The sequence below is a fragment of the Microtus ochrogaster genome, chromosome 18, assembly GCF_000317375.1.
Source record: "Microtus ochrogaster isolate Prairie Vole_2 chromosome 18, MicOch1.0, whole genome shotgun sequence".
Taxonomy (NCBI): Eukaryota; Metazoa; Chordata; class Mammalia; order Rodentia; family Cricetidae; genus Microtus; species Microtus ochrogaster.
The window spans coordinates 51,323,401-51,339,001 of record NC_022020.1 but is presented as its reverse complement, the minus strand read 5'-3'; the positions used below and the strand labels follow the sequence as shown (position 1 = coordinate 51,339,001).

The 15,601-nt window shown below is 46.8% G+C and overlaps 1 protein-coding gene across 1 annotated transcript; it reads left to right on the top strand.

Annotated features, from left to right (window-relative positions):
• The first annotated feature begins 338 nt into the window (after positions 1 to 338).
• Positions 339 to 14,149, top strand: Cplx4 (complexin 4). Its single transcript, XM_005356212.2, has 3 exons — positions 339 to 505; positions 3,185 to 3,272; positions 13,922 to 14,149. Exons 1-3 carry the CDS (start codon positions 339 to 341, stop codon positions 14,147 to 14,149), a joined length of 483 nt encoding a protein of 160 aa, XP_005356269.1.
• Positions 14,150 to 15,601: the final 1,452 nt, after the last annotated feature.

Below are 15,601 nucleotides of genomic sequence, written 5' to 3'. Positions count from 1 at the left end.
TAATAATAAATTTAGATGCCTAAGGAAAGCAGAGCAGGGAATGGGTGGGGTTTCTGCCCCATAAAATTAGCTGAGTGTATTAATCATAAGGCAGAAGGTTGAATCTGACTGCCGGTTTTAGTAATCGGAACCATCTGCCTCTACGCTAAGAGTTCACCCTCTAATCCAGCTTACGGCTAGCAAAAGCCCTCTCTCTACCACTGTGCCCTTGGACAGAAGGCTGCGCAAATCCTGCGCTTCCAAATGTGAGGCTGTGGTTGAGAACATTTGGAGGGTTTGCTTTCGTCTGTTTACTGTGAGGCTTTGCCTGGGTTTCAGTTCTCTCGGGCAGAGACACCATGGCTTTCTTTGTGAAAAGCATGATAAGTAACCAGGTAAAGAATTTAGGATTTGGAGGTGGGTCTGAAGAAAAGAAAGAAGAAGGAGGGACCTCGGACCCCGCAGCAGCTCAAGGGATGACTAGAGAGGAGTATGAGGAGTACCAGAAGCAGATGATTGAAGAGAAGTGAGTACCGGGACATCCATCCCCTGTAGAACAGCTCCACCCCGGCCCAGGCTGGTGGCTCTTGCCTTCCAAGGCTGCTTTCCCTTTGACCTTCACCTCTAGCCCACAGAACAATTGGTTCTGCTTAAGGAGACCCCTGCAGCTTGCTGCCTCTGCACGCTACCGATGGAGATGGGCGTGAGCCACGCTAAGTGAGTCTGTTCACCACGCTTAACGCAGCTTAGCACTTCCTGGTTTAGGCACGTAATTGTAATTGGCCTTGATTAATTGGTCAAGTAAAAAAAAAAACAGTGAGTGTGGCTTTTTAATCTTTCGGATTAAAGGCCTTGGGTTGCACAGGTGTGGGCATTTTGGGGGCATCACTAAATGGTACACTTGAACGTTTGGGAAACTGAGTTGCATGCAGTATTTTCTTCAAAATAAAAGCACGTAACTCAGGATAATAATATCACGCTGAAGTGTTCTGGGGAGGTGTTCTGATATTTTCATCTTTAAATATATCAAAAAGTAAGAAGAAGAAATGGATAGAATGGTAGGTATGTGTTTCAAAACATGGGATTCGAAATGGAGAAGCAAGGTCATCGAAATGTGGCTTCCAATCTAAGGTTCTCTCAGGTTTCCTGTCTGTCTGAAAGTTCTCCTAATAAAATGTTGAGTGGGAAGGATCTGCTTCTTACCCACACGGCAGGGCATTAACTCCTGGGATAAATCACTGTTTCCTAATTCTCTAAAACTTAGAAGGTTGAACAGAATGTTGTCGCAAGACTATTCCAGAACGTTCTGGAGGTAGAATTGAGGCAAGACCACTTGAGTCCCAGGCACATTTAGTCTGAGTGTTTGCTTCAGATGTAACTTGTCTTCAAAGTCAGCCTTATGTGTAATGCTTGGAATTACTTCACATCTTCAAGTTTAAAAAAAAAAAGGCAATTTTCACCTATAAAAATGAAAACAGGATTTATTTTCCTGCAAATAGTGCTTTGTGCAAAGATGCCCCACAGTGTCTATAAGCAGAACACTTACCAGGCCTGCCTTTGGCACACAGGGAGACCCAAATGCCTGCTGACTGGGGCCACAAGCACTCTTTCCATCCCTGCCATTGTCCTGTTCCCATGGTGCTGCTTTTCTGTCTCCTTACTTGAAGACTAAGAGCACAGGGCAGTGGAAAGGGCCAGCCAATTGCTTTCAAGCTCCCTTGTTATTCTCCAAACCATGATTCAAGTCTCAGCCTTTCTCAGTCTCAATCCCAGCTTCCCAAAGAAACTTCTTTTTATCCAACTTGGTCCATTTCAATACAGCCAGTTGACCGTGCCTTTGGGCAAATTCAGCGTTAATCATGCACTTCTCGGGGTAACCAGGGAAGGAAGCAATTCGTGTGAGCTTCACACCCATTTCCCAAAGCTTTATGCTTTTATATAGGTCATCATGACCCAGGAAATCCATTTCAAATTGGCCTAATCATGGGTCCAATTAGGTCAGTGGTTCTCAACCTTCCTAATGCTGTGATCCTTTAATACAGTTCCTCATGGTGATCCCCACCCATAAAAGTATTTTCATTGCTACTTCATAACTGTAATGCTGCTATTGTTATGAATCAAAATGTAAATGTCTGATATGCAGGATGTCTGATATGTGACACTGTTGGGAGCTGTGAATCCCCAGATCCTGAATTTCTTGTAAACAACATGTTATGCTTACAGCTGCTCTGAGCACGAGACTCTCAGGAGTTCCTGATGGCAGGAGAGTGGTTTCTGGTGGGTTTGGCTGGGGCGTGGCTATCAGTTAAGGATCCCTATATAAGCTGCCCCTGGATACAATAAAGGGAGCATATCCTTGGGACGTTCCTGTTTCAAGGATGACTCGTGCCTCTGTCTGTGTGTCTTTGTGTGTTTAAATCTCCAGGCTCTTGCCCAGCTCAGGAATGGTGGTCCTGTAGTGCAGGCACCACAATACAGGAGTAGTACCGTCCTGTCGGGACCCACAGGATGAGAACCTCTGAATTAGGTCGTCCATTGAGCAGGCGCCCAGACTGGTGTGATGCGAATCAAGGCTCCTTCATTTGTAGATAGCGCTTCCTACTAGGGAAGCTAACACTGCCTGAACACTGTCACTGGGCCCTGGCATCAGTGACAATGATGGGAAACAACCTGGCGTCATGTCTCCAAATAGCACAAGCACCTCCAAAGAACGTCTCAGTCCCAGAATAGGACACCTTGCTTTGTTGTTGTTTGGTTGATTGATGATTTTTGTTTGTTTGTTTTGCTTCTCTAAATGCCCAGGGAGAGGTTTATTAGAAACGCAGCCTCCCCATTCTGAGGCAGCAGAGGAGGAGCACGTGTGGAATCTGCCGTCCCTGGGGCGGGAGGGATGCTGAGGCTTAGGGTCCAGGACCATGCGGCCTATCTACAGCCATCCTTCTGATGCTCTTTGCCTGCTTCATGAAGACAGTCCCAGGCCCTGGTTACCTGAGGACCTAGAGGTCTGGAGTGCTGGAGTGTCGTGATGATAGCAAGAGAGAATCAGATACTGGGGACTTGGAGGGGGAAGTCTACATTTTTCCAAATGTCAGTGGTCAGTGGCAATCAAGTATGACCCAAGGTCTTGCTCCCTGAGTAGCAGCTGGAAGGTATGGGGCTCTCTATCTCCTATGACCCTGTCTCCTATTCTTTACCTGTTTTTTAGGATGGAGAGAGATGCTGCATTTACTCAGAAAAAGGCAGAGAGGGCATGCCTCCGAGTCCACCTCAGGGACAAATACAGGCTCCCAAAGGTAAGAAAGGGTCTCATTGTGCCTAAATAAAAAATGGAGAATGTTTGATTATCAGCAAGATCACGTTGATGATTAAGTGTATGTCCTGATTTACATACGTGCTATTGTAAAAAGAGCATTGAACTAGGAGTTCATGTAAATGGCCTAATTTCTATCAATTTCCTGTTTGACTCAAAAAGCATGACTACTGATAAATGAGGATCATGTATGTGTGTAGGTGTGTGTGAGACTCATGTGTGTGCATTTGTGTATGAATATGGGCATGCACATGAGACGGCTCAAATGTGGCCAGAAAACAGCATTGGAACTGGTCCTTATTTGAGGCAGGGTCTCCTTGTTATTATAGAACATCCGTACGCAATGAGGACAATGTCACAGCTGACATTTGTTAAGTTCTTCTAGGTGTTGGGCAGTGTATTTCACATGGATCAATTCATTACCCCTACCTTCTGGCAGAAGATACAGGCACAAGACAAAGAAAAGTCTTCGTACCCTCACTCAGGGTCTTACTCCCTTAGCTTCCTGCCTCTCTTGAAAAGGACAACAGTCTCTCACTTTGGAAGATGATAGAGTAGTGGGGACTCTCACTTGGCATCACCTGCTCCATCTCAAACCTTTTGAGCAGTCCCTGTGGTCCAGTGTGTCCCTGGCTAGTGGAGAGAGGATGTATTGACATGCTATGGCACTTGGCTCAGATAATGTCAATCCAGGATTTGTTTTCTAGTGGCAGAGGGTCCAGCGCTTGGCTATTCCCACCCATCTCTTGTGTTCCCACCCAGCCTTAGTACTTCCTGAGGCACTACCCAATTCTGTTAACTGCCCTGCCTTCACCCCATGCAGGGAGTATACAAGATTGCATTCTGAAAGTGCATTGTCTATTCCAGACTGCCATAGGTGCAGAACAACCAACATAAAAGTCCTCCTATGTGCATCCAAAGATGAGCCACGACCACGTCTGCATGAGTCAAAAAGTACAAAGAGAATCTTTCCTTCAGTGGGTTCCCTGGAGGTCTCCGGAAAAGCTAGTTCCAGAGAAAGCATGAGCACTAGTCAAAGCAAAGCCCACTGCTGAGGCAAGGTCAAAGCTGCTCAGGCCAGCAGGTTAGAGTCCATCCCATGGCAGATCCCCAAGATGCCCACAGAACAAAGCTGTGCTCCCAGCAAGAGAAGAAAATGCCAATGAAATTGAAATTCGTTTTCCCAGACATCTAGTGAATCAGGACGAGTACCCCTGCCTCATTCAGCTTTACTTTCCTCCACCGGGCTTGCATTTAGAAAGGAGGGGACTGTTAAACCCCTGCCCTTCCTCTCTCATCATCTGGTGGATTTCCTGAGATCTTGGGGCTGGCAGGGGCTGCGTGTGACCTGTTCTGTTTAGGCAGGCTGTGTGTGAAGTACAATACTCAAAAGAAACCCCCAGCAATCTTCCTTGGGGCTGTTGGATTAAAACAGTACAAACATTGTTTGGAATGGAGCAGAAAGAACACAGCTCGAACACCACATGCATACACACACACACACACACACACACACACACACACACACACACGCGCGCGCGTGCGCGCGTGCGCGCATACACACTCACTCACACACTAACCCAGGCATGTATCTTCCACAAAGGTTGGACTTTTGGAAGCTTCATTTTTGACAGTCATTCTGTCATCATCACTGGGGCTCTAGGGAAAGGCGTATGCATATGTGCCACGGGTCTTTGTATATGCATATGTGCCACGGGTCTTTGTATATGCATATGTGCCACGGGTCTTTGTATATGCATATGTGCGGGTCTGTGTGTATGCATATGCGCCGCAGGTCTATGTGTATGCATATGCGCCGCGGGTCTGTGTGTATGCATATGCGCCGCAGGTCTGTATGGAGGTCTGAAGATAACCTCGCTTGCTGCTTGTCACCTCCACTTGTTTGAGACAGTGTCTCACTTATCTCCACAGATGCCAGGCTAGCTAGCTTGTGAGCATGTAGAAAGTGTCCACCTCCCAGCATATACACCTGCATCTAGCTTTCCATGGGCTCTGGGGATCTGAACTCATGTCCTCACACTGGTGTGGCAAGTGCTTTAGCCATTGAGCCATTTCTCCCAGTGAGCTCCTGATTGTTTTCATGAGTCCTGAAAAGGAGGCCTGGAAGGTCATCTAACTGCATGCTGTCACCTCCCTGAACACCCAAGGGAAAAATACTTTCATAGTTTGGAAGAGTTAAGGGAGCTCAGGAAAACCAAGTCTGAAGTATGCCTAGTGAGTTACAAAACAGGTTGTGCCCCAGGCTTCCTGACCACATGCAAGAATGAAACACGAAAGGATTTGAACTCAGGTCCCTGTACCTATGGTATTGGCGTCTGTCCTTCCAGTCTCTAAACAATTGAGGGCAATTTCGGAACTCTGTCTTAAAACAGCACTAAAACATTCAGGTAATCTGCACCAGACTCTTTGGGGGACAAGTCACTGAGTCCCACTCCCATGAGCACCAGAGGTTCCTCTGCCTTCATAAGTTCTGATGGTTTGCAAAGGCCTCCCTGGCTGCCTCAGCTCCAAATACACAGATGAGAATTTCATTCAAGTACACCCACTGCTCATTGGCAAGCTGCCTTCCCCTCCCTGTGGTGTTGTTAGATTATGGTTCTGTTTTGTAGAATTGATTCTATACCGTGTTTTAAGAAATTCCCAATGGTGTGAGAAACACTGAAATCGCTGCTTGTGATAGATAGGATTGCCTGCTTTTTGTAAAGTATGTAGAACTGGGATCCAGCATGGCTCTCTGTGAAAACAGGACTTAAAACTGCAATTTAAAAAAAAATTAATCAGGTCATATTCCACTTAGTCTATGTAGCACCAGATGTAACCGACTTCCCCAACCTCAATGCGTGGCACCTTGGGTATGCCATTTAGCCACACTCTTGGGGGCCTCCTCTGCCTCCTGAGTTACATGTTCCCTTTCCCACTCACTGATGAGGTTCAGGGAGCAAAAGTTACAAGAGCCCGAGAGGGTCAAATGCAGCTCTGGAGACAGACTGGCCGAGATCAGCACTGGAACAATGGCTTGCTCTCTCCAAGTATGGCAGCTCTGGATAGCGCCACCTACAGGCTTGACCACGGAGCTCACCCCAGAGTGTGGTTGCATAGACGATCCCCATGCCAGGTGCCCCCTAGTGGTAGTCATATGAAGGGCTCTCCCTGTTTTATAAGCAGAGCCCTGACCTGGGTGGTAGCAGCGTTAGGACTCTGCAAAATAACTGTCTGGATGGCAGTTTCCCTTCTGGACGTGCATCTCTTTGCTGTCGAGGATGAGAGCGTGCGTTTTAAATCCTCCTGTGGCATACTGGGGGAGAGTCCTAGCAACAACTCTCTCCGTTTTAACAGCTAGGATGGTAAGATTCTGCAGTGACATTAATTGGGGGTGAACTGACAGACTGGAATATTCAACTGCAAGAGAAAATGGGGGAATAAGGTAGGTACAAAGGCTACCCTTTTGTTCCAACATCGTCTCCAGTCAAGTTGTCCCAGTGGCCACCTTGCTGGGCTTGACACTCTACAGGCAAATCCTTGTAGTTTTCCTTGGACTGTGCCTCAAGGCCCTTTTCACTGGCACCTTTGGTGCATTTTCAGAATACCACAGTCAGCATCTGAGCTGGAGATGTGTAGACACTGCACTTAAAAGCCAGAGACCCCGGACTGCCAACAAGTGTCACTCCCTTGTCACTTGCCCTCCAGTCACTGGCTATCTGATAGGGAGCTCCCAAGGCCCCTAGGAACCTAGTCACTGCATGCTTCCTATGCAAGACCATCTGAAGAACACACCATCATGGACAGCCCCCAACAATCACTATTCTCTTCCTAGAATAGATCTGGGTTCCAGGATGGCCAACTGGCTTCAGCTCCTTGGCACCCTCCCCTGAGAGCTTTTTACTTTTTTATATATTTATTTTTTACTTCCAGGGAAGCACGTGCCATGCCATGCATGCACACTCAATACACAATCCTGAAGGACACGTAAATGGAGATGTTTATGAGAGATTGCAAAGCCTACTGGGACAATCACTCTTCATTCGGTGCTCTTCCATGCCCCCATCTCCTCATGCGCTCTCTAAACTGTCTCCTCCACAGTTTAGAGCAGGTGGGCTAACAAGGAAATTGGCCCCTGGAAGAGAACGGCTGGACTCTCGTGAACTCCTAGCAGCCACCCCTCCCACACAACATTTGTAGCTCCTGCAGCCCTGTCATCTGATGACATCTACGCAAGGTCACCAGGCAGAGCCGAGTGCTAGCAGTCCAAACGGAACTGGACGAATTCGACATGTCCCAGTCTCTCCGCTCACAATACCCTAGGGTCACCAACACCGCAGTTACATAACTGCAGGAATCAGTTTAGACTTGTCCCCTTGACCAAAACCAAACAAGGAACAAATCTGAGAAAAATGCCTTCCCGGGAGCTGTCAGGTTTAATGAGGGCAGCTGTGTCGTGTTTAGGAATTAGAACCGTGCTTTCTAAAGAGGTTACTTGCCTGGCGTTTCTTAGGAAAGAGGGTTTTACTCTGTTACTGGCTGGGAAAAACAATAGTGATTCTTAAAACTGGAGCGGCTTAGGCTTTTTTTGGATGGCCATTGTTAATTGCAGTGGTTAGATAAATAATAAATAATAAATGCGATAACCACGTTGCAGCTCTCGAAGGGATGCATGTTGCAGTTCTTGATGTATATGTACATCTATACCAGTTGTCATGATGCTCATTGTTGTACACACCGCCTGTGTTGGGTTCCTCTAGTTTTTGGCTAGAGACCACTGGAGCATTTATGATGGCGTATGTCATCCATGCTCATGTTAGGTGGGATCCCCTGTACCACTTAGTTATCCCTTGCTTGGCACCTTCAGTGTCTCTTTCTCTATGGACTCCCTGGGGGAAATGCCTCCATCCCATCTAAAACAGGCAGGCAGCACTTTTCACCTGAACATGCATGCCTTCCCTGGCTTGGTTCCTGCCTGCAGGCTCCATCTTCCTTTAACTCGGTGGTTCTCAAATTTCCTAATGCTGTGACCCTTTAATATGCAGAGAGAAAGAGAAAGAGAGAGCGAGAGAATATACTACTACTGATTGAATGATTGTGATTGGGCTAACAGAAAAAGAAAAGAATATAATACTCCATACCCAAAGAACAATATATTAGAAACATCAGAAAGAACCTGCCATAAGAAGTATATAAATACATTTCCATGCAAAGAATAGGACTGGATTGGGCACCACAATGTTGTACACAACAAAGGGCTACTTGATCTTATAATTAAAATGTCATATTTTTCTAATTCAGTAAGCCACATGTTTAACATAAAGCTACAAGAGTCTTTCTAAAAGTAAGTGAACCCTGTCCCCAGTCGACTCAGATTGTATGTGTGAGTCAGGGCAAATTAATAAGAGAAAAGAGTTCCACAGTGTGCCCCAATCCTATTAACAGAATTGTCAATCTGGGTCAGTCACTGGAGAGCATGCTGTCCCCCTGCTGAGCTGGGAGACTTAGTTACACCTGGTGTTTGTCTGCCCCGTGAAGGGCGTGGCTCATTATGCAAGTCTCTCAACAAGGCGGTCTTTAAATGTGTCCCGTTGAAATCTCCACTAGAATTTAATTTAAAGTCTGCTTCGTTTTAACAAATTATAATAATAAAGATGGCTCAAGGCTTCTACAGCAGTCTTTTCTCAGGGAGGCCTTGTGAAGTCCCCTCCTCTTGCCTCCCTCCTCTCCCTCCTCCCCCGCCCCTCTCCTCTGCCTGCCCTGGTTCCCTTTGCTCCTCCTCCCCAGCCCCCTGAGCAGCAGTGGTCTGGATATCCAGAGGGACGTGACATCCTGAGACACAGAGGCAGGATTTTCTTATTCACAGCAGCTTCTCACTGAAGCCTTGAAACGCCTATCGGTGTCAGATAAAATACCAACTCAGAGAGGCAAAGCAACTCCTCAGAATTACAGTCTGTACACGGATGGTGAGAACCTAAACTGACTTAACCCTACAGACCATACTGCCCTGCTGGGCCACTCTGCTGGATTAACAGTCCCGAAAAACATCCCTAACAAGGAAAATGATGGCCTGTGTTGCTGGTCTTGTTGGGTATCTCAGGTTGGTCTTGAATTGTTGGCAATCCTTCTGTACTCAGCCCTCCAAGTGCTGGAATTAGAGGCATAAACCATCACACCCACAGGAAATGAGGCTTTTGCAAGCATCTGCCTTATAGGACCTGTGGCAAGAAATGATTAGTGAAGGTGATGATGGCATATATCAGGAAACATCTACCATCCAGCTGTTTGATATATCACACACCCAAAATAAGCAGATGAGTCTCAAGTGGAACCAGATCCCCCTCACATCAAGCAGGTATTGGCTTAGTCACACTTGGCTTCATGAAGACAGAAGCATGTACAATGACATTACCTCATCTCAAGTGTGATCAGAAATAAAGGGGCAAAACCAGAGAAAAGGAAATTGGAGATCGAGGGTTAGGCTCACTCTAAGAATGAAGCATGGCCCCTGTGTCCTCTGGTTGTATACTGACTTTCTTGTCAACCCCTTTAGACTAGATCCTGTCCCCTCCCAGAGCTGTTTCCAAGCCTCACAGCAATCCTGGCTCTTATCTATACTTGTGCTTGTTTGTGTAAAGGGGGCTGTAATGGGCATGCCTGCCTTTCCTGGAGTGTGAACAGTGTCAGGATGTTCGTGGGCTCCCAGCCTTCATTTTGTCACTGGGCAGTAGGAAGTCTGGATAAAACAGTCATGATCCTTGAGTAGACAAGGTCCCAGTGGCAGGCTGTTCCTTAGGGGAGGTGGAAACAAAGCTTCCTTGTCTGCTCCATCCACCCTGCCCACTCTCCTGTTTGCTTTTGCTTTAGTCTGCCTCAGGCCTTCTCTTTCCCAAGGACCCTTTCAGCAGGAGCTTAAACACAGCTTCTCGCCTTCCTCTGAAGTATTCCTAACCACAGCTACCCTTTCTCCAGAGCTGGGAACTTGGGGCAGGGAGTTTTCAAGGCAAGTCTTAATTGGTATACTCTGAGTGACCCTCCCACTCAGTTTTGGACATGGAGAATAAGGTTCCCCTGGTAACAGAGTGATTGACAGATTTGGGACTTGACCCCAGGTCTTCTGGCTTCCCTTCAGCCTCCAGAATACCGCAGGCCACCTTGCAGGAAGACAGTTGGAGGCTACAGATTTCACAAATGACACCCACTAAGCCAGCCTTAGCTCTAAGACCAGCTCAGAGATCATCCAACAATCCCATTCCATATGAACTTCAGTTTGTATAGAAGGAAATAAAGTTCTGAAAGGTTGGGAATGGTGGAGCAGCTCACACACCCTGTAAGTGGGTATCTTGCAGTCTCATTGGGCAACTGGACTCTTCAGCCAATGACTTGACCCCCAAAGTGAGTATAAGGATTATTGGGTAGCTTTGAGGACAGAACTCATCCTGGCAGATAGCCCTGAGGACAGAACCCGTCATAGTGATGAGGACGCTGTAGGATCTCTGAGCAAATAACAGGTATGATCTGTGTCCCCATATCAGATTCTGCTGAACTCAGAAGAAAGGCGAGCAAGCTGCATCCACCTTCAAAAACTGTAAAGTGGAAGGCCCCAGGCTTGAGTAGTAGCACCAGAAATACCGGGGCTAGTTCAAATTTAGTCTGCCCTAAGTGTTTGGATCAGCAGCTCTGGGTAGGATCCCAGAATTCACTTTTAGGAAGGGCTCAGTGATGCTGTTGCTGCCAGAGGGAGTCCCATTGTGGGAGCAACTTTTGTGGAAGTTGGGTGATGGAGACCCCTCCTCCACCTTGTCAGGCAGGGTGGATCCCAACATTCCATCTTCCCTGGACAAGCAGATGAGGGAGGAAGCCATGAAGACACTTTCTTGGATGCTTAAGAGGAATGCTTTGTGCTAGGTCATCCAAGCAGATGGAGCTGCGAGATTCCTGTCCTTTGTAGGAGTGTTGGTTCTGTGTTTCACGGGCTGGCTGGCACACATATGGTTCCCCCTGCCTTCCAGTGCCTGAACTCTAGGCTCACAGTGGTCACTCTGCCCAGAGGCATTCTTTCCAGAGTCCGAGCTGCTGCTGCCCTGTACAGAGATTTTACTCCTGACCACAGGGGAAAGGCCAGGACCCCCAGGATTGTCTTTTAAATCATTTACATTTGATTAGGGGTGCGCTGTTCCTGTTTTGCAGGAACTCAAAGAGAATTGAATGAAGTCTTTTTCTCACTACTCCAGCAGAAATGCCCAGAGGATAATCTACAAGGAAAGCGAATAGGTAAATAAAAACAAATGGAAATGCAGAATTGGCTGGGAGCCCCTGGGGATTTACTAATTACTCTCACAATGCTTTGAGTAGGAACTAATTAATCTCTTAAGCAGTGGGAGGGGCTAAGTCACCTGCCAAGTGCAGGACTGGGCTAAGTCATCTCCAGGGGCTGAGTTGGAGGTTTATAGAGAGGGCCTACGGGAGGATCATCTCCCCCAAAGCATCCAGCACCTGTCTCCCAAGCTCATTCTGGGGCCAGACTCGCCAGTCACTCTACTTGGATCCAGATAACTGGGACCCGAGGGAAAGGTTGCTGGGCTCTATATCCCCAAGGCTCCCCTAGAGAAGAACATCAGAGGTGTGGGATGACTTCAAGCCCATTTAGAGATAGAGGATAGTGTATGTGTTATCTAATGTACCTCCCAGATCTTGCGACAATTGGTTTCTGATCATCTCTGCTGGGTACCCAGGCGAGGGGCGCTTTCATCTCCTTAGGTAGTGACTTTATCAAGGAGCTCAGCAGACACTAATCTGTCTTGATTCAAATCAGTGTGACCTGATTAAAAGTCATATGTCCCCATGAGTGACTTGATGAGCTTTAATAGTAAATATAAGGCTGAGCAAAATCTACAGGGTGGGCACTAACATTGGCCTTTTCTATCATCCCCATTTTAATACCCTTTACTTCCCTTCTGTCGTCCTGAAATAAAGTTCACTATACGTTACAACGCGATAGAAAACTGGCTGAAAGCTGTCATCTGGGACACAAGCTACTCTGAACCTTTCCCAAGGGAACTTTGATTTTCCTTAGCTTTTTCTCATTAATAAGAGCTCCGCAACATAAAGGGCAGGAGCCTAGGGACAGCACACTAGAAAATCCTGCTGCATCCAGGTTACTTGGCAATAGAGCCAGTCACGCAGAGTGCCAACACGGAACCACACCTATAACACACCTTATTCTGTGTCCCTGAGGGGGGCCCAGGACAGCAGCAGGAAAGGAAGGAGCAATGGTTAAGCAGGAGTTGCCGCTAAAATATAAAAGGTCATGGGTGGTCACTGCCAACTCAAATGCCATCCCTAGAGTGAGGGTCAGCAAGACTCGCGAGTCATGGCATGAGGCTGACAGGCTGTGCAGAATTTGTAGTTCTGCTCTGAGAAAGAGCTGGGATGGACCTCCAGCTTCTGTGTGCAGACAGAGAGGGCTTCTGGGACTGGAGATGTGGCTCATGGTTAAGAGCATTGGTTGCTCTTCCAGAACACCTGTGCTCAGTTCCCAGCACCCACCTGGCATGGTGACTCAGAACAGTCTGTAGCTTTGGCTCCTGGGGATCCAATGTCCTGTTCTGGCTTCCAGGGTCACCATGGCATGAATGCGTCTGTGGAGGCCATGTGATGGCTCAGAAACATCTGTAACTGCAGTCCCAGGCACCGCATGTGCATGATCCAAATACATGAAACAAAAACCCACACACGTAAAATAAAAATAGAGTCAGAGAGAAAGAGAGAGGGTGGGGAAAATGCTAGAGCACTTCTGGACTTCCATGTATGGGTTCTGTTGCCAGGGTTTCTAATCCAGTAGGTCTGGGATAAATAAGATCACAGAATTTCTAACAGTCTTCTAGATTATGCCAGTGCTGTTTGCTCTGGGAGCACAGATGAAAACACAATAGTAGTATGATGTTTTTTTACTCTTTTTGGCTCTTTTGAGGGACCTGCCACCCAGCTCCCAAATAAATCACACACACGGGGCTTATTCTTAGTTATGAATGCCTGGCCTTAGCTTGGCTTGTTTCTTGCCAACTTTTCTTAGATTATCTTATATTATCCCATCTACCTCTCCCTTGAGCTTTTCCGGTTCTCTTACTTCTGTGAATCTTACTCTTACTCCATGGATTGCTGTGTGGCTGGATGTCTGGCCCCTGATGCCCTTCTCCTTCTCTGGACTTCTCCTTAGCCTTCCTCCCAGATCTCTTTTTCTGTATATTCCCTCTGCCTGTTAGCCTCGCCTCTCCTTTCTCCTGCCTCTCTGTTGGTCATTCAGACCATCAGGTGTTCTAGACAGTCAAAGCAGAAGAGCTCACAGAGTTGAACAAATGCAACATAAACAAAAACAACAACCTGAACATAATATTCCCAACAGGAAAACTTGGGGGATAGAAGGATCTAGTCAGAGGGAAGGACCTTCCACCATGGAGCTGGAGTCTCTGTCGCTGCCTCCAGGTTCAGGGCCACAACACAACAGCCAAGCCTCATTCCTGACAGGCCTCTATTTTTATGCTGCAATTTACAGTTTGTTCAGCTAGTTATCCAGCTGGCCAGTTTCAGGGTTATTTCTCTGTATTATTTTTTTTATATTTTTTCACATAGAGTGAAATGGATGAAACGCAAATCCAATTGGCTGGGGATGATGTGGACTTGCCAGAAGATCTCCGAAAGATGGTGGATGAAGACCAAGATGAGGAAGAGGAGAAGGACTCTATCCTGGGGCAGCTGCAGAACCTCCAGAACATGGACCTGGATGCCATTAAAGAAAAGGCACAAGCCACCTTCACAGAAATCAAGCAGTCGGCGGAACAGAAGTGTTCTGTCATGTGAGGGGTGGTGGGAGGGTGTGGGAAGAGAGAGGGAGGCCACCTGCAGCAAGACAGGTCTCCTGGGGGTGGGGGATGACAATAATGTATCATAACATAGCAAATATATGTAGGGAAACCGTGATGAGAAAGGTATCTACAAACATGTGGACAACAATTCAGTCAATCTTGATGTCTAACTAGCACTAACTTGAGCACTAACTAGCCCTTGCTGCAAGGAACATACTTTCCTTTCTGTTATAGCCACAAGTTACTAAGAAATACCAGCTATAAATTATGGTGCAGAGCCATCTGGTTCAAAATCTGTAGGACAACCAGAAGGAGCCAAACCAAAGCAAGTAGCTTTTCCTCTCCAGCTTTCTTCCTTAGTGAGCAGGGTCTCACGGTGTCCAACCGTAAGAGTGATGCCAGTTACCTACTGAGAAAGGCTCAGGATAAAGTGTGGTCACTTAGTACCAAGACTACAGGCAACGGAGAAATCAAACATCACACCACCTCTTGCTCCCAGCATCCTGGATATCTATGTTTTTTCTTAAATTTGCCTCTTAGACACTGTGCACTTCACCTCTGTGATCAGATACTTGACATAAATAAACACAGTAAAGAGAAGAAAGACTTCTTTGTGCTCACAGTTTAGAAGGTCCAGTCCATGATTGCTTGGTTCCATGGGATTGAGCAGGGAGGAGAGAGGATGGCGTGGAGAACCATCTAAGGTTTCCAGAACCTCAACAACAATATCACTAAAGGAACACTTCATATAGACAACCCAAAATTTCACAATAACCATTTGTTGTTGTCCCAGTGAAGACTACTGGCTGGAGGAGAAGCCCCCGACACATGACCCTTTGAGGGAACATTACTCGTCTAAGCTATAACAGGCATGATTTCAGCAATGGCAGCGGTGGCTAGGGATGTGGTTAAGAACAAAAAATCATCAGCAGGTGCAGAATGACCTTGAAAGAGGCAAAGTTCAAGGTGGAGGGATGCTAGGACAACTAGTGCTACCCGTGAGGGGATCATGGTTCCTTCTGTCTGAACTCTGATAGCAGTGGGAGCCCTGGGTAGACAAACAGTACTGAAGAACTAAGAACTTCAGCCAAACTATCGTTTAGCTTCCCCCTCCCTGTCTCTTTTCCTGTTGTTCTAAATTCTACCCTTCAGCCTGCTTTCTAGGACATTAATTACACTGACATTCTGAGCTAGTTTTCTGGGTTGACACCAGTGTCTTTTTTCTAATATCCACTCTTCCAAAGACAACGAATCAAAGATTTGCCTCCGATACACTTGGAGCGGTGTAGCCGACACCAACCAAAACAAAACAAAAGGAGCTTTTTAGTGAATCTCTTCATAGGACATGAGTAGGGGTAGGTAGAGAACAATTTTATCAAGGAGGAATTCTCTGTTAGAGGGTAATAAGATGAAAACATGGGTACATACCTGGATTCATGGATACAGT